Consider the following 21,171-nt stretch of genomic DNA (forward strand, 5'->3'; position numbering starts at 1 on the left):
GTGGAACAATACAGAGTCTACACACATATTGCCACTTGACTCATGACAAAGGTGCACTGCAGTGTAGTTGAGAAAAGACAGTCCCTTCAATAAATAATGTTAGATCAACTGGATATGCATATGGAAGGAAAAGAATCTTAGCCTTTGCATCACTCTCCATAAAAATCAATACCAAAAAGATTGTAGATCTAATGTGAAAGGTGAAATGAGAGCTTATAGGAGAAAACATAGGAGAATGTCTTTATGACCTTGGGATGGGCAAGCATTTCTTATAGGACACAAAGAGCATTCAACATGAAAGAAACACACGATAAGTTGGACCTCCTTAAAATAAGGAATTCTGTTTATCAAGAGATACCACAAAGCATGAAAGACAAGCCACAGAATGAGAATCTGTATTTGCAGTGCATATATCTGATACCGGAGTTGTATCCAGAATATATAAAGAACCCCTATAATTTAAGAAAATGACTGACAACCCATTAGGAAAAAGAGGCAGAAGACTAGAATTTGGACATCACAAAAGAAGATGCCCAGTTGCTGGTGAGCATATGAAAAGATGTGTGACTTAACTAGTCATCAGGAAAGTGCGAAACAAAAGCATGATACCAGACCATCGCACCTGACAGAATGGCGGGAATTAAAATGGCAGACGGGTCAAGTGTTGCTGGATGTGGAGTGGCTGGAATTCTCACACCCTGCTGGTGAAACTCCCTCTCAATTCTGCAACCACTTTGGAAAACCGCTTGACTGTATCTCCTAAAACTGAGCTGTACAAAAGCATGTTTAAGACCGTGTGAAGCAGCATTATTAATATTCCTACCTCTCAACAACTCAGTGAACACCTGCACTCTGGCGGGTAAATACATGATGGCATATTTCTACAGTGATACTACGCAGAAAATTTATAAAGCTGCACGCCATACGATGGATGAATCTCACAAACAGCACATTGAGCAGAATGAGTCTGACTTAAGAGCACCTATTGTAAGATCCCCTTCCTGTAAAGGCAGAACTCTCCTTATAGTATTACAGATCCCGAAAGTGGGTCCCTTTGCGGGAAGCAGTGAGTAAGAAGTGGGCACAAGAGAGCCTGGTGTTCTTCGGCACTCTGTTTCTTGACAGGGTAGTGACCAACTGGGGGTGTTTGCTCTGCAGATTACCTTTGAGCTGTACACTTAGCGACTTTTCTGTTTATATGTTCTACTTGAACTTAAGAATATGTATGTAAGTACATGTATACATACATACATTTTATATATTACACATGCAGACAAGTTTGTATGTACCTGTATGTATGTATATTTTTATATGTGTGTATACTTATATATGTAATGTAATATATAGTGAGTGTAATAATACATACACTGTAAGCTCATATAACACATGTATACTTAGAAACCCTTGTAAGTATATATATGTACATAACCGTATATACTTATGTGTGAGTATACATACATACATACACTTACATACCTATGGATACATATGTGTACACACACACACACATACACACATGCTAAGAGCTATGTCCTGAACAGACCACAAGATGGAGACGTGAGTCTGCAGAACTAGAGGAAAACGTTGCTCAGGCCTTCCCAGTGTGTAGATTTTGAGACGTTAGGATTTTTCTCCCTTGAAAGTGAGGGAGGAGCGCTCAGCTTGCTTGTGCTGCCCACCCTCAGAAAAGGAGCCGTGTCCCCCTTGTGTTCTGTCTTCATCTTCCTCCTCCTTCCCTTCCCTTGTTAACTGCAACCCTGTTTGTCATTTGAAAACTTCCCCTCTGTGACTGTAGACCCCTGCCCAGCCTTTCTGCCTGTTCTTGCTTCTCTCTCTCTTTCTCCTTCGTCTTCTTTCCTCACCTTTAGCTCTTTCTCTTCCACTGCTCTTTCCCCGGGGGGAAAAAAAATTTGTGATTCTAGCATTTCTTGATTTTACTGTTTGTTTCCTACACTTAATTTTAAAAGCAGAGGGATGCATTTAATACCACTTTCTATTAGTCTTCACTTAATGTTGTGGGTCTTTATTCCCCTCATATCTTCCCTCCCCTTGATCCCCTTCCCCAGGGAAATGACTTGTCCTTAATTGGATTTGAAACAAATTATCAACACGATACAGGCTCATTATAACAAGTCAAACCATACTGAGGTGTAGCCAAAAATTAATTCTCTCCCTTTCTTTCTCTCCAGTACCATTATCCTAAAGTAACTAGAGTTAACTGTTTGGACGGTTTCCTTCCCCACACTTATCTGTGTTTATACAAATAATTGCAAATATATTTACATACATATGCGCTTTCCTTTCCTGTCCTTTTTTTTTTTTTATGAAAACAGAGTTGTCCTGTACATATTACTCTGTAATTTACTTTTTCCATTTAAAGTTGGACAGTCCTCCAAATCAATAGATCTAACAAATTCCTTTCAATGGCTGCATTATTCCATAATATAAATACGCAGTAATTCATCCAGCCACTCGCCATTTGATGGATACTGAGTTGTTTAGTTTTTTGCTATGACCAGTAAATGCAGTAGTCAGGATTCGTGGTGAACGTGGCTTCTATTTCTGTAGGACACGGTCCCAAAAGTGGGGTGAGTAGAACGGAGGGATGGGTACCCTAGTTCCACAGGCACTGCCAAGTCTGTTCCTGAAAGGCCCAGTGCCTCCCAGTCCCCCCAGCGCCATATGGGGGAGTCCTGTTACGGAACCGATTGGGGGTTTTTGATCTGATGGGTGAAAAATGGTATCTTGTTTTGAATTGCAGTCCTTAACCTCTGATATATTTGTGACTTTTGATGGGAAGATAAAAAGGTTCCCTACCCCGCGTGTAGTAATTTTAAATTCTAAAAACCATGTGGGAATTGAAAAAGAAAATTCCAGTCTATGGAGAAGCAGGGAGAAGAACCCAAAAATCACCTACATGCACTGTATCATAAGTTACTTAAGTTGATTTTTTTTTTAAAAAAAAAAAGGCCTATTTAAAAAAATAAATAAATAAATAAAAAATAAAAAATAAAAAATAAAAAAAAGGCCTATTTAATACTTTCCACCTTGGGCTTTATATAGGTGAAAATGTGAAAAAAAAATTTTCTGGTTTTTTAAAAAGCACTTTCAGGTAGTATTTGAGCCTCATAATAATCTTCGGGGGTAAGAGAGGAGAGAGGAGTGCTGGTTTGCAGATGGGGAGACTGATCCTCAGAGAAGCCATCGTACCCGAGGTGAATATGTGGGAGCGAAAGAAAAGAGCTCAGGTCTCCCTGTCCTTTGCTGTAGGCTTTGTCTCTTGGGCCCCCCTCTCTTGATTTTGGTCTCCTTCCATGGTTCCCTTGTAGGGACCCTCATTGGTTTGTTTCTCACTGGCTTCCAGTACTTCATCCTTCTTCCCAATCCTTGTACGTAACACACAGCGTTCCCTCCATACGTTCAAGCCATGTACTGCAAACTCTGCATGTGTAATTCAGTGGTGGGAACAAAGGGTCCAGTAACACAAAACCTGGGTTTCGATTTTGACTCCATCGTTTTTTGTAAAAATGTAGGTCATCACGACTCTACAAAATATTGTGAAGTCCAGATGAGATAAACGTAGACAAAGGCGTATGTTTATGCTTCTGTAAAGTGCTTTGTAAACGGTGCTAAACGTTTAACGTGCTGTCACGGCTCTTAGCAGAGGGGAATCCAAGAATGGCATGCCCTTTGGAGAGCCCTTTCTGTCCTGCACCGATTAGAGAACGGTACATGAGAGCTGTTACGTGAAGTGCTGAGTCGTGTGCTCTGGGCCATACATGGTCTAGAAGATAAAAACAGGGAGAGAGCCAGGTGAGGCAGAGGAAGTTGAGAAGTCCGTGTAATATATGAGATTTGACATAGCCATTGTAGAGTTGGTAGAATTCGCGTATTTTCCCTCTTGTGTGCTTTCTCGAACCCTCCTCTTTCTAGACTGATCACGTCCACACCAGTCTGCATATTGGAGTCCACCTGGCTGCAGAGAGAACACCTCAGGGCGCTTAGAGGTTCCTGGGCCCTGTCCCCAAAGGGAAAGTGAAAAGCACAGTTAAAAGTGTGGGTGCCCATCTCGAGAATTTGAGTTTTTAGATAGGAGCTAGATGAATTGATATAATTCAAAACAAGATTGTTGAGATGGAAATGATGACCATGCAGGTGGTTCATGGCTTTGGCGCATCTTGGATGTATGCACATTATTCACTGATACCCTCAGATTGTCTTTTAATGCCAGGTTTGGATTTTTGTATGTCAGCTGACAGGTACAAATTTCTACCACTGTTGGTCATCCTTCTGCCAGCTAAAAATTTCATTTTATCACACTTGCATCTTTGTTGTGGAACACTCTTAATTTACACAATTAAGTGAATATTTTACTGCATTTTATCTTTATTTTATAAGATGAGTGAGAACGGAAGCAAATAAGGGGGGAAATCGTAGAGTCGAGACGAAGATCAGATCATTGGTCATGCCGAATGCTTAAATGCAAATTGTTAACCTCACGTTGGGCGCCCACTGGATATGTTGTCCAAGTGTGCTTGGTCGTGAAGAACTGAGTGGGAGATGTAGGGCCATTGTTATTGAAGGCCCCCCCCCCCCATATATAAGCATATTGTTGACTTTGGCTTGTTCTGTTTCCAAACATGTTTTCAGGAGTGCTTTGTGTACTCAAGGAAGGAGCTACTTAGAAGTATAATGGCAGTTGGGCATCGCTGAGCATTTTGTAGTTGAATTGTCACCAGCAACCAGCAGATGGCTCTCAGTCACTGTGAATTTGGCAGAACAGCTAATTCATCTCACTTAGAATTTTGTTTTATATACCACCCCTGCGTCCCCCTCCTCTACTCTTCAGGAACCCCGACAATCAAACACTTAGGGTAAAGAACTGTAGCTTTTGGTTTTATTTTCTTGATTTGGGGGTGCTTGGATGACTCTTTGGAAAAGCACACTGGAATTTCTGAACTATGGTTTGGAGGTCAAAACTTGCTGTGACCTTTTCCAGCCTCCATTGAACTGTCTTGTCAAGTTTGTAACTTAACATTAAAACTTGTTTTTGGCAATGTGGTCGGCAGTGAGGAAGGAAAAAGTGAGATTGGTTTAAAACTAGAAAAATATTTGACTACAGTAGATTTTAAAGATGCCATGGCAAGAATCTCCTTGGGTGATTATGTAAGAGGATATTTTCCTTGTTTGAGTTCTTACCTGTTCTGGCCTCATACTCAGTAAAGATGATGTGTTCAACCTCACAAAAACAATAATTGAGTATTTGCAAAAGGCACAGTGTGAGGCCACTTATGGTCCCCAGAGTATCTGCTCCACGAGGTCGGATATTTGTCTATCTCGTTCACCTCCAAGCCCTGAGATTAGAGCCTGGCACGTAGAAGGTGCTCAGTAAGTACCAGTAGGAAGGATGGATGGACGGGTGGATGGGATACAGAAAAAGAACAGGACAGAGTCCTGGACCTAGAGAGGTTAGCCACCTAGCAAATAGGGCTACAAGATAGTAGTAGGAGCAGTTTTACTTTGGGGTTGCTCTTAGGAACTATTTGAAGTTTGAGAAAATTCTAGAAGGAAATAAAAAATTCCTCTTCTGCTAGATTGTGTCACTTTCCCAAGTCCCCCGTGTTTGAAAATCTTTATACCCTGTCTCCAGTCTATTCACCAACACTTGGGAGTTCTCCTGTGATTCACTGTGGGAATTGTCCGTCTCTTGCTGTTCCCTCTTGTCATTTCCCTCATCCAGACCCCCTTCCCCTTCCCCCTGAATTACACCAGCCTCCTGGCCCACCTCCCTGCCTGCGGCCTCTCCTCAATGTAATCCAGGCCACATATTGTTGCCAGATTTTGCCTCCCAAGAATTTATGTCAAAGAATCTATTTCTGATTGAAATTTGAGCCCCTGTGCATCTTTATATTCATGGAAAGAAACTGACAAAAAAGAAGTTCAGAGAAAGGAATTACCCTTTGCATACCGCGGTAGCATTTTCTCATCTTTTCAGACAAGTCTAATTGCAAAGCTTTGCAGACTCAATTCAGTTCACCGACACCCTAGAAATACCTTCTCCAGTCCTATCTGCACACCACCCTGTGGTCTGTGACTATGCAAACGCTGATACTGTTTTAGACAAAACAAACATTTTATGTAGTCACTTTGACAACTTTTTGAGATGCTAAGAACAGCGAAGGAAAACTACCTCTTGGAATTCACTGCTCTTTCAATTCTGTGTTTGGTTGATGAGAACGCCCTTCCCTATGAGCGCCCAACAAGCTTCAGCCACGTTTATCAGCAGAAAAACATGGGTTACCTGCACTGTCCCCCACCCCCAGGTAGTATCATCATAATTTAATGTTCATCATTTGCTTTGGGGGATGAAAAATGAAGTATTTTTATATCTTTAGAAGCAGCTGTGAAGCCTTTTGGTATAAAATCTTTATAAGACAGATATCCAACCCATTTACTAATGTGGCGTTCCTTTCAGAAGTTCTATTCGTTAGGTAAGTTCCATCCTGAAATAATATGGAGGAAAATTAATTGATATATTAAACAAACAAACAAACATCTCCAATGTCCCCTAGCCTCCGGAGCATAGTGTTTAGCATTTCCCTTCCTTAACTTCCTTTCTAGAGGAGAAGCACTCTCCGTGTCATTCCAGAAACAGGGTTGAGCTATAAGGTGTTTTAGTGAAAGAATTCTCTTTCAGATGATACCCTCTCCATTTGCTCGAACAGTATCAGTCTCTGCTGCTGGAGTCTCAGAAGCACATAACAGTTGATTACGTTTTGTTTGCCCCCCCCTTTTTTTTTAATCTCTCAAGATGAAGATGTTAAAATACTCCTCTCATTTTGTCTCTCTCTTGCCTAAAAAGCTCGGTGGTTGTCCTCGTTCTGTTGCATAAACATGTACTGAATGCTTATTCTCTGGCATATTCCAACGCACTGGTTTTTTGGGGGTTTTGGGTTGGGTTTTGTTTTTTTTTTTTTTTTGGCTACAGAGGGATATAAACATGACTGTCATGTGGCCTCTTTCCTTGCAGAGCTCATAATTTAGGAAGGGAGACAGATAAGTAAATAACTCACTACAATCCTGCTTGATAAATGCCACGTTGGAGGTTTTGAACAAAGTACCATGGGAGCGCCAGCGAGTGATTGATTCAGGGGAAGGGGGGGTGGGGATGGGGATCAGGAAGGACCAAACAGGAGAAGTGACATTTGAGTTGAGCCTTAGGGGATGAATAGAATTTTGCCAGATGGACAAAGGGGTGGGGGTGGGGACCCTCCAGACTCATACAAAAACATGAGAGTGTGGAAGTTTGTGCCTTTGTCTGAGAAGCCATGAGCGGTGTGTAGGGCTGAAGGAAGAGTAGGGTATGGAAGGGGGTGTTGGGAGACGAAGTGGCAGAGATCCCTGGGGCCATGTTGTTGAGCTTAAGCATCATATGTGGCTTCTAGGGAGCTGCGAAAGTTTTAAGACGGAAATGTCACAGAGGCAAGATCTCTGTCTTAGAAAGAGAGTTCTGGCCACAGGGCACAAGATGATTTGGATGCGGGTGACCGGGAGCAAGGGAACCAGCCACAAGGCTGTGGCCGTGCTCTGCAGGAGAGGTGATTAGGGTCTGAAGCAAGGCAGTACCGGGGTGGGGGTGGGGGAGGGTGGAATGAGGGCTCAGACTTGAGCACGGCCCTGAGGGAGGGTTCGGGGAGGGATGAGATGGGGGGGGCCAAAAATCATACAAGGGAGGAAGGTTTGGGTGATTTGGGAATACAGTGGTGCTGCTCACCAAAACAGCGCATGCATGTAGAAGAAGGGTTATGGGGTGAAAGGAATGGATGTGATTTTGGATATATTGGGTTTGCAGGGGAATACCCAGTTGGAGATTCCCAAACATGCAAAGAGAGCCTGCAGGAAAATTTCGTGTCGAGCATGGTGATTTTCAGTCAGGATGAGAGAGGGGAGAGGACCTGCCTCCCCTCGATTTTGGTATGTGGGGTTTCAGATTCAGATCCTGCCTTGCTAGGGAGGGGAGCATACCTCTCTCCGATCCCCCAGTTAAGAACCCACCACCATAAGGATCCGTGAGAATGTGTCCTATTTCATTTGTACTGGGGCAGAAAAAGTGCATAAGCACCTGCTAAATCCTGTTCTTTTTTTTTTTTTTTAAGATTTAATTTATTTATTTGTCAGAGAAAGAGAGAACAAGCAGGGGGAGCTACAGGCAGAGGGAAAAGCAGGCTCCCCGCTAAGCAAGGAGCCAGACACAGGACTCGATCCCAGGACCCCGGGATCATGACCCAAGCTGAAGGCAGACCCTTCACCGACTGAGCCCCCCAGGCGTCCCTGCCAGCTCCTGTACTTAGAGCCCACAGCCACAGGAACAGAAAGCATTGCCCAGAGAGAGGTCAGACGGCAGGAAAAGAAGGTCCGAGGAGAACTGCTGAAGAACACGACTATTTAAGGGGCAGATAGAGGAAGAAGTCCCTACAAATTACAGGGAAGCGGCCGCCTGTGGACGAGAGTAGCCTGGAGGAAGCCAAGGGAGGAGTGGCTGGGACACGGATAAGGGCTACAGTCAGCGGTGACAAACGAGGCCTGGCAAAGGGGCGGGGTGGCAACAGGGGACATTGGGCAGTAAGGAGACCACGGGTGAGAAGGAAGAGTTTTGTAGAGCTGCAGGGCAGCCTGGGACGGCAGCGGAAGCTGGGCGGGTGGGCATGGTTCCTTCTTTAGGGAAACTTGGCTGTGAACAGGAGGATTTCTAGGACAGGAAACAACTCGTGCGCTAAAATGACAAGGTTCTGCAGGAGTGAGGATGAAGGGAACGAGGAGAACAGAGGCAGGTGTGCCACGGCTGCCTGCCCGGGAATTAATGCTGTCAGACCCAGCCTTGCACATTCCACCCTCTCCTCTCGTGTCCTGTGCACCTGTGTGGCTCACCTCCCCTGCCCCAGAGACCTCATCCGTGTGTGTCCTTTCCGGGAATGCCCTCCATCCTGCCCTCCCGGTACTGCTAACCCTTACCCACTCTGCAGGGCTGGGTCCAGTCTCCCTACCTTCACGAAGCCTCCCCTGCGATGGCAGAGAGACAGAGCCTTGGGTTGAGCATGAAGAGGGGGGCGCCTGGGTGGCTCAGTCAGTTAAGCGTCTGCCTTTGGCTCAGGTCATGACCCCAGGATCCTGGGATCGAGCCCCACATTGGGCTCCCTGCTCAGCGGGGAGTCTGCTTCTCCCTCTGACCCTCCTCCCTGCTTGTGCTCTCTCTCTCTCTCAAATAAATAAGCAAAATCTTAAGAAAAAAAGAAGAATGCGAAGAGGTGGGTCTCACCTTTAGCTCTGCCACTCAGTGCACGACCTCCCGAAAGTCACATGAGTCTCTTTTCCTTGGTTATCTTGTCAGTAATACCTGCCTTGACTTACACACAGGCTTGTGTATGATGCAAATGAAACCAGGGCTGTAAAATGCCTCTGAAATCACACAGAACACAGCACGAGGGTGCGATACTACCATTTCCTGACTCCGCTGACTGATTTCATTCATTCAGGTCTGGTTTTTGCCGAGTAAGTTAATTCTCTCAACTTTGTTTTTTTCTTCAGTGCCTGTTACGCCAGGCACTGAGGTTATCGTGGGGAGCAAGACAGTCCCTACCCTGGGGAGCTTCTAGTCTAGTGCGGGAGGCAGAAAGTAAACAAATACATCCTATCTAATAGCTGGTTGTTGAAGTGCTACAGAGAAAAATAAGGCAAAATGAGGAGGTGGGCTGAGGAGTTACAGGGAAGGGTACTATTTTATTTTATTTTATTTTATTTTTAAAGATTTATTTATTTGAGAGAGAGAGTGTGGTGGGCGCAGAGGGAGAGAGAATCTCAAGCAGACTCTCTGCTGAGCTCGGAGCCCAACACAGGACTTGATCCCATGATCCCGAGATCATGACCTGAGCCGAAATCAAGAGTCAGACACAACTGACTGAGCCACCCAGGCGCCCCAGAGACAGAGTGGTCAGGGGCACATCTCTGAGGAGGTGATATTTCAGCAGAGGAGAATAGAGTGAGGGGGTAAGGCCACGTGGCTGTCTGCGGGAAGAGTGCTTTAACCCGGGGGGACAGCAGGTGCGAAGGACCTGAGATGAGAATGTGCTCACTGTGTTCTAGAAACAGTAAGGAAGCTAATGTGGCTTGTAGGTTATAGTAAAGGTGTTGCATTTTATGCTGAGGGTCCTGGTAGATTGTGGAGGATGGGAGCAGAAGCAGGAAGCAGGAAGGGATATGGAGTAGAAGCAATAGAATGAGAAGAAATGGTCAGACTTAGGTATGTTTTGACAGATTTGCTGATGCAGTAGATGCTGTGGGGTATGAAAGAAAGAGTCAAAGTTGATGCCAAGGTTTTGGGCCTGAGCCAATGAGTCAGTCGTGCTCTTGAATTAAAATTGGGAAAATGGGGGAAGAGGAGAATAGGTTTTTGTGGGAAAAATATTCTTTTTTTCCCCCTCCCTGCTCTTATTTATGCAATTTAGTACTTCATCTAACTCAGTGATTTCTGATAGAAAGTCATCTGCAGGATTATAAAGAACACCTGCTCCCCCCCTCCCAAGGTGAGTCTTCCCTATTAATGAGGAACTCATAATGAGGAACTTCCTCCAGAGTTGGGCCAGAAAGCAGGTTGGACATCATCGACCTACTTAGTTTGCTTGTTTTATGGGTGAGAAGAACAGAGCAGAAGAGGTTGTTGGAATGCCCAGTGATAACAAGGCTAACTGTGGTCTTCTGGTTAACAATTCGTTTGTGTGTGGTTAGTTTCTCTTTTCAATTTGATGGTAAACTCTTTGAAAGCAGGAATCATGTCTTAAAGTCTTTCACGTTTTCCTTCTTACCTAGGAGAGTGCTGAGTAATAACAGGCATCATTCCAAATATTAGCTTGAACGTAAAACCTAACGGAAAGAAAATCAAGTCTTCTGCATACGTTGATGCCTATGATCTTACCAGCTCTCGTAGGTAAAGACATATCCATTGCTGAGTTTCCCACTGGAGTTGGGGCATCAACAGAGTATAAACACCAAGGGGAGAGATAGATGAAGGTCAGCCTTGAACTGCCAAACTTTCTTTTCAAACTTCCAGTGCAAGGAGAGAGGCATTAGGGAAGAATTTTCACTTTGGTCTACTTTGGCCAGTCATAGCGCAGCTTACTATTGCTTTTATATCGAACTGTGTGAGTGAGACCAAAACCGTTCTTTCAGTGCTTAGGGCCTTCATAGCTCTGCCTTCGGCCCCGGGAAATCTTTCCTGTATGTCTGCTGGCTCGTGTGTGTTTGATGTTAATATTAAACTGTGCCCACATTGTACCGTATTCTCTAATACGTGTTAAATATATATGTAGATATAAGTAAAGGCTGTAGTTCTCATTTGTTGTTTTTGAGATGCTCAATCAGTTTTATTACATCTGTTTTATTTTCTCCTTCAGTAGTTTGTAAAAATATGCTCTTGGTGTGGCAAGAGCCACCAGGGGGACAGTCCAGCTTTAACTTTGGAGGGACAACGTCTGCTGTCCGCGCAGGTGCAATGTACTAATTTGGGTGGGTGGCTGCTCGTAGCTGGGGACAGACGCACTGCCGAGGTTACTCTATGTACCTCCGACCCGTTGCACTGGTCTTTTTTTTTTTTTAATGTGTGTTTTATTTTATTTTTTTAAAGATTTTATTTATATGACACTGAGAAAGAGAGAGAGCACAAGCAGGGGAAGTGGCAGGCAGAGGGAGAGGGAGAAGCAGGCTCCCTGCTGGGCAGGGGGAGCCCGATGCGGGACTCGATCCCAGGACCCCGGGATCATGACCCGAGCCAAAGGCAGACGCTTAACCGACTGAGCCACCCAGGCGCCCCCCATTGCACTGGTCTTTAGCACTTGCTTTTTTCAGCGGTCCATACGCAACCTCCCATAGGAGTCCTATTTTGAACCAGAGTGGTGCTTGCAGGGAAGTGGTAGAGTCAAGGAATGCGCTTTGTAAACTCACCCTTCCTTTCCCTTCTCCGATGCTTTCGTCCCCCCATCTTCAGAGTTAGGTGAGACTGAATGATTACTCTAGGGAATAAATCCGGCATCTTGACGTCTTAGATCCTTGGGGCCCACCAAGTAAAGTAAGGCTTTAAAGAAATACATCTGCCACTTTGACAAGGTGGAAGCAAGTTGTGCTTCTGTTTGGCACATTTGTGCCCTTGAGTAGAGAGGGCAGCCCTGTGTTTAAAATCTTAGTCTAAGGAGTCTTGCTTGGGTTTGTTTCTCTAAATGTAGCATCTTCTTCTTCTTCTTTTTGAAGATTTTATTTGTTTATTTGACAGAGAGAGATACAGCGAGAGAGGGAGCACAAGCAGGGGGAGTGGGAGAGGGAGAAGCAGGCTCCCCGCTGAGCAGGGAACCCGATGCCGGGCTCTGTCCCAGGACCCCGGGATCATGACCCGAGCCGAAGGCAGATGCCTAACGACTGAGCCACCCAGGCGCCCCACGTAGCATCTTCTTCTGTAGGTTCCAGAGTGCTCGACTAAAAATGCAGTTGATACAGCCCCTTGGGGGTATACTCCCTTATTAAAGCATAGTATTTGCTTCGTGTATGCAGTGCGTTAAGTGATAGAACGAGACTAGTTGACATTTGTTGAATGACTCTTCTCTTCCAAGAACTGCATCGAACGCTTTCTACACATTTCACACCTGGTCTCCCTCCCACCTGCCACCACCAGAATAGAAGCAGCACCTGTAACAAAAATGCATACCTTGTCAGGACAGAGATTTTGGTCTTTCTCCTATATTCCATTTTTTCCTCATTCCCACGAATGAGAACAATGCCTACCACATACTAAGTACCGAATAAAGGTTTGTTGGATAAATGGATTATCTTATTTACTCCCCGGCAGCCCTCGGAGGTAGAATTTGCTGTCCAGATTTGCTGGTAGGTGGTGGGGCCAGGATTTGAACCTGTGTTGACAGCTGCTTGCTCTGGGTTGGGGAGCAGCGTAGAGTCCAGCCAAGGGTGACTTTCGGTTCCTGCCTTCGATCTCGTAGACATGAGGCTCAGCTACATAAAAGGTTCAACAACAGGGTAGCAGTTATTTCCAGGTAATAAGAGAACTGTGCAAAGTGCTAGAGGGGTTATAAGTGAGGGAGAGGTGAATGAACGCGTGCACATCGTCTGGAGCTGTGCTCGCTGCGTGTGCTTGCTACGTTTAACCGCTGTTTTGACCGCCGCTATGGTTATTCTGTGAATCCTATGAACCAGACTCCCAAATGAATGACTGTTCATTTGTGGGTTGAAATGGCCAGAGATGGTTTCATGAACAAGATGGTCCTTGAGGCTTAGACGGAATGTGGGCAGGTGGGGACAGGAAAGGAGATACTTGAGATGAAAGTCCTGTAGACTGAGGCCGAAAACGTGTGTTTTCTGTTCCTGGGACAGCAAGGAGGCCAGTATGTCTGGTGCAGAAGGGGTGGGTGGGCTACTAGGGCGAGTAGAGATTAAGACTGATAATTCAGAATTTGTTTATTATGTTGGGAGTGCCACATTATATTTGTGAGATTGGATTCGAAACGTTGTATGTGTTTCTGTCTGTACGCAACCCAACCCCCTTTAATAAGAAATTCTGTGGTCATTTTTAAATGCCGTAATCTGTGGTCGCAACATTGTATCTTATTGAGAAATAATACATGTGCCTTTGGTGTTACGTAGCTTGTGAGACAGACTTTGTCCTAATAAAAAGACCACTTCTATTTGGCCTTATGTTTTTGAAATTTAAGACCCTCATTTATGATTATTGGCTCGAATGTATCTTGGAAGATGAGTGAGGGTATTATGCGCTGCTCTAGTCTCCTTAGCGGGCTGTAAGTCTCCGGGGACCGGGCCTGTGCCTCATTCTTCCTCGTACCTCTTCTAGTACTGGGCACGGTTGCTGGCATAAATGGAGGATGCAGTAAATTGTGGTTGAATTGAATTTTCAGAGCATGTGAGGCTGGCCACCTCTGCATGGTGTGGGGAGTAATTTGCAGCAGAGCTATATTTTTTGAGTTATGTAACGCATTTAATCTTGTTCCTAGGTCCAGCCTGATGACTGGAGGGGCTAAGCGAGGAGTCCCCAACCCTTGGCTCTTTGAGGAGCCGGAGGAGATCAGAGGTTTGGGTTTTGATGAAATCCGGCAACAGCAGCAGAAAATTATCCAAGGTACTGAACCCCCCAAGAGTGTGGGCCTTTGTCAGATATTTACTGCAGCCTTGAATGTTCCTTACATGCATTGAAGATCATAGGGAGAGCCGTTGGTCCTTTAAAACTCTTGGTGAGGGGCGCCTGGGTGGCTCAGTCGGTCAGTGTCTGCCTTCGGCTCAGGTCATGATCCCAGGGTGCTGGGATCAAGTCCCACATCGGGCTACTGGCTCAGCAGGGAGCCTGCTTCTCCCTCTCCCTCTGCCTCTTCCCCTGCTCATGCTCTCTCTCTGTATCTCTGTGTCTCAAATGAATAAATAAAATCTTTAAAAAAAATAAAAAAATAAATAATAATGGTGATTTTGTGCCTCAGGTCCTGAGGCATATAGACAGATGGTGTCATCCATCAAGGTGGCCCATGGAAGTGGTGATTCTCCACTGGTGGGGGGGAGCACTCGCACAGCTCTGACTGATACACCCAGGTGGGAATCCGAGGTACGTGCCTCCCTCCCTTTACTCCCTGATGGGACTCATCCTCCAAACACAACACTCCCACCTTTTTCTTCTACAAAATAAACCCACTTGGCTTTTACCTTCAAGTTCATCTTGTCCAGTGCCTTTTAAGCCTAATTGGTTTCTTACGTTCTTCTCTTTTTTAAATTGCAGAAGTAATGCATGATTGGTTATGGAAAGTTCAAACAATACAGGGATGTGTAATGGGGAAAGCTCTCCTTATTGGTTCTCCAGTCTCAAACTGTAAACAGATCAAGGTGTGTTTCCTCGGGCTTTTTTTCTACACACATATACACATGTAAGCACACATATTTTTACATCAGTGAGATCATGATATAGGTAATATGCCATAGCTTTTACTTTTTTTTATTTAATGTGTGTCATAGACATTTTTCATGTTCCTGTTTTTGTGCATGGTTTTCGTGTATTACAGATACGTTATTCTTTCTAATTCCTTTTTTTTTTTCAAAGATTTTATTTATTCATTTATTTGAGAGAGAGAGAGAGAGAGAGAGCACATGAGAGGGGGGAGGGTCAGAGGGAGAAGCAGACTCCCTGCTGAGCAGGGAGCCCGATGCGGGACTCGATCCTGGGACTCCAGGATCATGACCTGAGCCGAAGGCAGTCGCTTAACCAACTGAGCCACCCAGGCGCCCTTTTCTAATTCCTTTTAAAAACAGTTTTACTGAGATATACTTGACATGTCATAAATAGCACATATTTAAAATGTATGATTCAGTAAGTTTTGACATATGTATGACACTGTGCATGTCCTGTACGTTTTTTTATCAGATTTATTCCTAAGTATTTCATGGTTTTTATTCTCTTATTAATGGTATTTTAAAATCTCTACTTCTGATTGTCGCTAGTGTATAAAAGTACAACTGATTTATGTATATTGATCTTGGATCACGCAACCTTGCTAAACTCACTAATTTGTTAAGGGCTTTTTTGTAAAGTCCATAGGACTTTCTTTTTTCTTTTTTTTAGAGCAGTTTTAGGTACATAGCAAAATTTAGTTGAAGGTCTTTTGCATGTGAATGTCTAGTTGTTCCAGCACCATTTGTTGAAAAGACTGTCTTTGCTCCATTGTTTTACCTTTGCTGCTTTGTCAGAGATCATTACTATATTTATGTGGGTCCGTTTCTGGGCAATCTGTTCTGTTCTATTGATCTGTTTGTTCTTTCATCCGTACCACAGTGTCTTAATTACTATAGCTTTAGAGCAACTCTTGAGGTCAAGTAGTGTCAGTGTTCTACTTTTGTTTTCCTGCAGTATTGTGTAAGCTATTTTGAGTCTTTTGCCTCTCCATATACATTTTAAGAAAGTCTTTTTTTTTTTTTTTTTTAAGATTTTGTTTATTTATTTGACAGAGAGAGCAAGAGAGCACAAGCTGGGGGAACAGTAGGAGGGTAAGGGGGAAGCAGGCTCCCTGCCAAGCAGGGAGCCCGATGCGGGGCTCGATCCCAGGACCTTGGGATCATGACCTGAGCCGAAGGCAGACACTTAACCATCTGAGCCACCCAGGCGCCCCTCTCCATGTACATTTTAGAGTCCGTTTGTCAATATCCACAAAATAACCTGCTGGGATCGTGACTGAAATTGCATTAGGTCTATAAAGTGGGGGGAAGACTGATGTCTTGACAAATTGAGTCTTTCTGTCCACATACATGGAATATCTCTCTTTTAGTTCTTTTTTGATTCCACTCATCAGTTTACAGTTTTCCTCATATAGATCTTGTACATATTTTGTTAGGTTAGACCTAAGTACTTCATTTTGAGGAATGCTAATATAAATGGTGTTGTGTTTATTTCAAATTACACCCATTCATTGCTGGTTTATAGTAAAGTGAATGCCTTTTGTATATTAACCTTGTATCCTGCAACCTTGCTATAATCGCTTATTAGTTTCAGGAGATTTTTGTTAGTCCTTTTTGGATCTTCTCCATTACATGACTGTGTCATCTCCAAACAAAGTTTTATTTCTTTCTTCCCAATTTGTACCTATTTTTTTATCTTGTCTTGTCTCATCTAATTGCATCAGTAGAACTTCCAGTACAGTGTTGGAAAGGAGTGTTGGGAGAGGACATCCTTTCCTTGTACCTGATTTTAGTGGGAAAGCTTCAAGTTTCACACCAAGTGTGATGTTAGTTCTGGGGATTTCGTAGGTATTTTTTATCAAGTTGAGGAAATTCTCCTCTATTCCTAGTTTACTGTGAGTTTTTAATAACGAATGAATGTTGGATTTTGTCAAGTACTTTTTCTGCATCTAGTGATAGGATCATATGATTTTTCTTTTTTAGCCTGTGAATATAATGGATTACATTAATTGATTTTTGAATGTTGGACTCGGCATACATACCTAGGATAAATCTCTCTGTTTGTGGTGTACTATACATCGTTGGATTTGATTTGCTAATATTTTTTTTGAGGATTTCTGTGTCTATTAACATGAGTGCTACTGGTCTGTGTTTTTCTTTTTTTTTTTTTAAAGATTTTATTTATTTATTTGAGAGAGAGAGAATGAGAGAGAACACATGAGAGGGGGGAGGGTCAGAGGGAGAAGCAGACTCCCTGCCGAGCAGGGAGCCCGATGTGGGACTCGATCCAGGGACTCCAGGATCATGACCTGAGCTGAAGGCAGTTGCTTAACCAACTGAGCCACCCAGGCGCCCTGGTCTGTGTTTTTCTTTTCTTTAATGTCTTTGTCTAGTTTTGGTATTAGAACAGTGGTGGCCTCAGAAAATGACTTAGGAAGTATCCGCTTTGCTTCTGTCCTCTGAAAGAGATTGTAGAGAATTGGTATAATTTCTTCCTTTGATGTTTGGTAGAATTCACCAGGGAGGGGTGCCTGGGTGGCTCAGTCTTTAAGCATCTGCCTCCAGCTCAGGTCATGATCCCAGGACCGCATCGGGCTCCCTGCTCCATGGGGAGTCTGCTTCTCCCTCTCCCACTCCCCCCACTTGTGTTCCCTCTCTCGCTGTGTCTCTCTCTGTCAAATAAATAAATAAAATCTTTAGGGCGCCTGGGTGGCTCAGTTGGTTAAGCGACTGCCTTCGGCTCAGGTCATGATCCTGGAGTCCCAGGATCGAGTCCCGCATCGGGCTCCCTGCTCGGCAGGGGGTCTGCTTCTCCCTCTGACCCTCCTCCCTCTCATGCTCTCTGTCTCTCATTCTCTCTCTCTCAAATAAATAAATAAAATCTTAAAAAAAAAAATTTAAATTAAAATAAATAAATAAATAAATAAATAAATAAATAAATAAAATCTTTAAAGAAAAAAAAAAGAATTCACCAGTGAATCCATTTGGGCCTGGTGTTTTCTGTTTTGGGAGGTTATTGTTAATTCAATTTCTTTAATAGATACAGACCTATTCAGATTGTCAGTTTCTTGCGTGAATGTTGACAGCTTGTGTCTTTCTAGGAATTGGGCCATTTCGTCTAGGTAATCAAATTTGTGGGCATAAAGTTGTTCATAATATTTCTGTATTATCCTTTTGATGTCCATTAGATCTGTAGTGGTGTCCACTTTTTTCATTTCTGATTAGTCATTTGTGTTCTCTTTTTTTTTAGTTAGCTTGGTTAGAGGCTTATTGATTTTATTGATCTTTCTGGTTTCATTGATTTTACTCTGTTGATTTCTTATTTAAATTTCATTGATCTCTTATTATTTCTTCTGCTTACTTTGGATTTAATTTGCTCTTTTTTTTTTTTTTATTCTTATGTTAATCCCCGTACATTACATCATTAGTTCTAGATGAAGTGTTCCATGATTCGTTGTTCGTGCACAACACCCAGTGCTCCATGCAGAACGTGCCCTCCTCAATACCCACCACCAGGCCAACCCATCCTCCCACCCCCCTCCCCTCTAGAACCCTCAGTTTGTTTTTCAGAGTCCATCTTCTCTCATGGTTTGTCCACCCCTCCAATTTCCCCCGCTTCATTCCTCCCCTCCCGCTACCTTCTTCTTCTTCTTTTTTTTTCTTAACATATCTTGCATTATTTGTCTCAGAGGTACAGATCTGAGATTCAACAGTCCTGCACAATTCACAGCTTAATTTGCTCTTTTTTTAAAAAAGATTTTATTTATTTAAGAGAGAGTGAGCGAGAGAGAGCACAAGTGGGGAGGAGAAGGAGAAGCAGGCTCCCGGCGAGCAGGGAGCCCGACACGGGGCTGAGTCCCAGGACCCTGGGATCATGACCTGAGCTGAAGGCAGATGCTTAATGGACTGAGCCACCCAGGCACCCCTAATTTGGTCTTTTTCTAGTTTTCTGAAATGTGGAAAAGACTCTTGATCTTAGACCTCTCTTCTTTTCTAACATATGCATTCAGTGCTATAAATTTCACTCTATGTACTGCTTTTGTCATATCTGGTAAATTTAGTTTTGTTTTCATATTCATTTACTTCAAAGTATTATTGAAGTTCCCTTAAGATTTCTTTTTGATCCTGTGTTATTTAGAAGCATGTTGTTTAATTTCCACATATTTGGGTGTTTTCCAGTTATCTTTCTGTTACTGACTTCTAATTTAATTCCGTTGTAGTTTGAGAGCAGACATTGTATGATTTCTGTTTTTAAACATATGTCAATGTATGTTTTATGGCCCAGAATGTGGTTTATCTTGGTGAATATTCCATGTAAGCTTGAGAAGTATATGTATTCTGCTTCTGTTGGATGAAATAATCTATAGATGTCCATTATAGCCAGTTGATTGATAGTGATGGTGAGTTTAACTTAGTCCTTACTGATTTTCCTGCCTGCTGAATCTGTCCATTTCTGATAGAGGGATGTTAAATCTCAACTGTAATAGTGGATTTATCTATTTCTCCTTACAGTCCTATCGGTTTTTGCCCCATGTCCTTTGATACTCTGTTGTTTAGGCATGTACACATTAAAGATTGTTATGTCTTCCGGGAATCAACCACCTTATCTTTAGGTAATGATTCTCTTTGTCCCAGATAACTTTACTTTCTTTGAGGTCTGCTCTGTCTGAAATTAATATAGCTACTCCTGTTTTCTTTTGATGAGTGTTAGTACAATTTGTCTTTCTCCATCCATTTACTTTTAATCTATATGTGCCTTTATATTTAAAGTGGGGCTCTTGTAGACAACATGTAGCTGATGCTTGTTTTTTGGATCCACTCTGACATTCTTTTTCTTTTAATTATTGTGGTTTTCCTTCTTCATTTCAATCTGGAAGCCTTTTATTTCTTTTTCTTGCCTTATTGCTCTTGCTACAATATCCAGTACAATGTTGACTAGAAATTGGGAGAGCAGACGTCCTTGCCTTGTTTCTAATCTTAGCCGGGGAACATTCATTTGGAAGCCAGGTGTGAATTTTTCTTTTTTGGGTACTAGATGTTTTTGTATTTCTAGAAATATTCTTGAGATTTTGCGGGGGTGTTGCAGTTATTTGGGTATTATTTTGTAAGTTGGACCAGAACAGTGTTTATTTTAGAGGAGGAGTCAGCAAACCACGACCTGTGGGCCACATCTTATCCACCACCTGTTTTTGTAATGGGCTGCAAGCTAAAAACAGTTCTTCCATTTTTAAGTGGCTGAAAAATAGAAGAAGACAATTTCATGACTTGTAAAAATTATATAAAATTCAAATAAAGTTCTGTGGGAGCACAACCATGCTCACTTATTTTTGTCTTACCTACGAATGCTTTCCTGCTGCAGCGGCAGAGTTGAAAGCTGCACTGGAGACCATATGGACCACAGAGCCCAAAATGTTTACTGTCTGGCCCTTCATAGAAAATGTTTGCTGGCTCCAGTGTAGAGGTAGTCTAGCCCGCTACAGAGCTAAAAGCATTCTGAGCACTCTGATGCCCCGTAAATCATGAGGCAACCTGGTTGGTGAGAATAGGAACGATGTCCAACCCAGTTTGAGCTCAGAGGGTCATTCTCTCTGGCTTGCAGGTGGTTCTTTCCCTTATGCACGTGTCCTGGTTAGTGGACATCCAACTGACGCCTCAAGGTGGACCCTGTGCAAACCTCAGAGATTCTTGTGTACGCAGCCCTTCCCTCTGTGCTGTGCCCTGCATACTCTCCCCTCCTTGACCTATTTGGATGCTTCTCAGTGCAGGGCTAGGCTTCCCTTGGGCATATGCTCCCCCATCCCCATGCTGGGCAATATTTGGGAGCACTCTAGAGCTCATCTCAGTTGTTTCCTATCCCTCGAGGAGCACTGTCCTTCATTTCCTGATGTCCGCGTCTCTCTTGAAACTGTTGTTTTATATATTTTGCCTGTGGTTTTGTGTTTTTGTTTTTTTTTTCCAGTTGTTTTTTCAGTTGTTTCAGGCCAGAAGTAAATCAGGTCCCTGTCACTCGCTCTTGGCCAGAAGCAGAAGTCTAATTCTGTCTTGAACTCCCTGTTCACAGTGGAATTATCTAGTAAATGGACCTCTGTGCCTCCCTTATCTCTTTAATTGTATGTACTTCTCCCATTATTGTGTCTGAAGCAAAATGAACCACACAGAGCACTGTGCACA

The 21,171-nt window shown here is 43.3% G+C and overlaps 1 protein-coding gene across 1 annotated transcript in view; it reads left to right on the forward strand.

The window, feature by feature from the left end:
* The window catches only part of STX8 (syntaxin 8), a 237,272-nt gene that overhangs the window by 30,376 nt on the left and 185,725 nt on the right, over positions 1 to 21,171 (forward strand). Inside the window, exon 3 of the mRNA XM_081805716.1 lies at positions 14,064 to 14,188. Coding sequence (XP_081661842.1) covers positions 14,064 to 14,188 — 125 coding nt within the window. The remainder of the gene's footprint in view (positions 1 to 14,063; positions 14,189 to 21,171) is intronic.

Source organism: Leptonychotes weddellii, chromosome 15 (assembly GCF_054177405.1).
Source record: "Leptonychotes weddellii isolate Sample4059 chromosome 15, ASM5417740v2, whole genome shotgun sequence".
In the NCBI taxonomy this organism is placed as follows: Eukaryota; Metazoa; Chordata; class Mammalia; order Carnivora; family Phocidae; genus Leptonychotes; species Leptonychotes weddellii.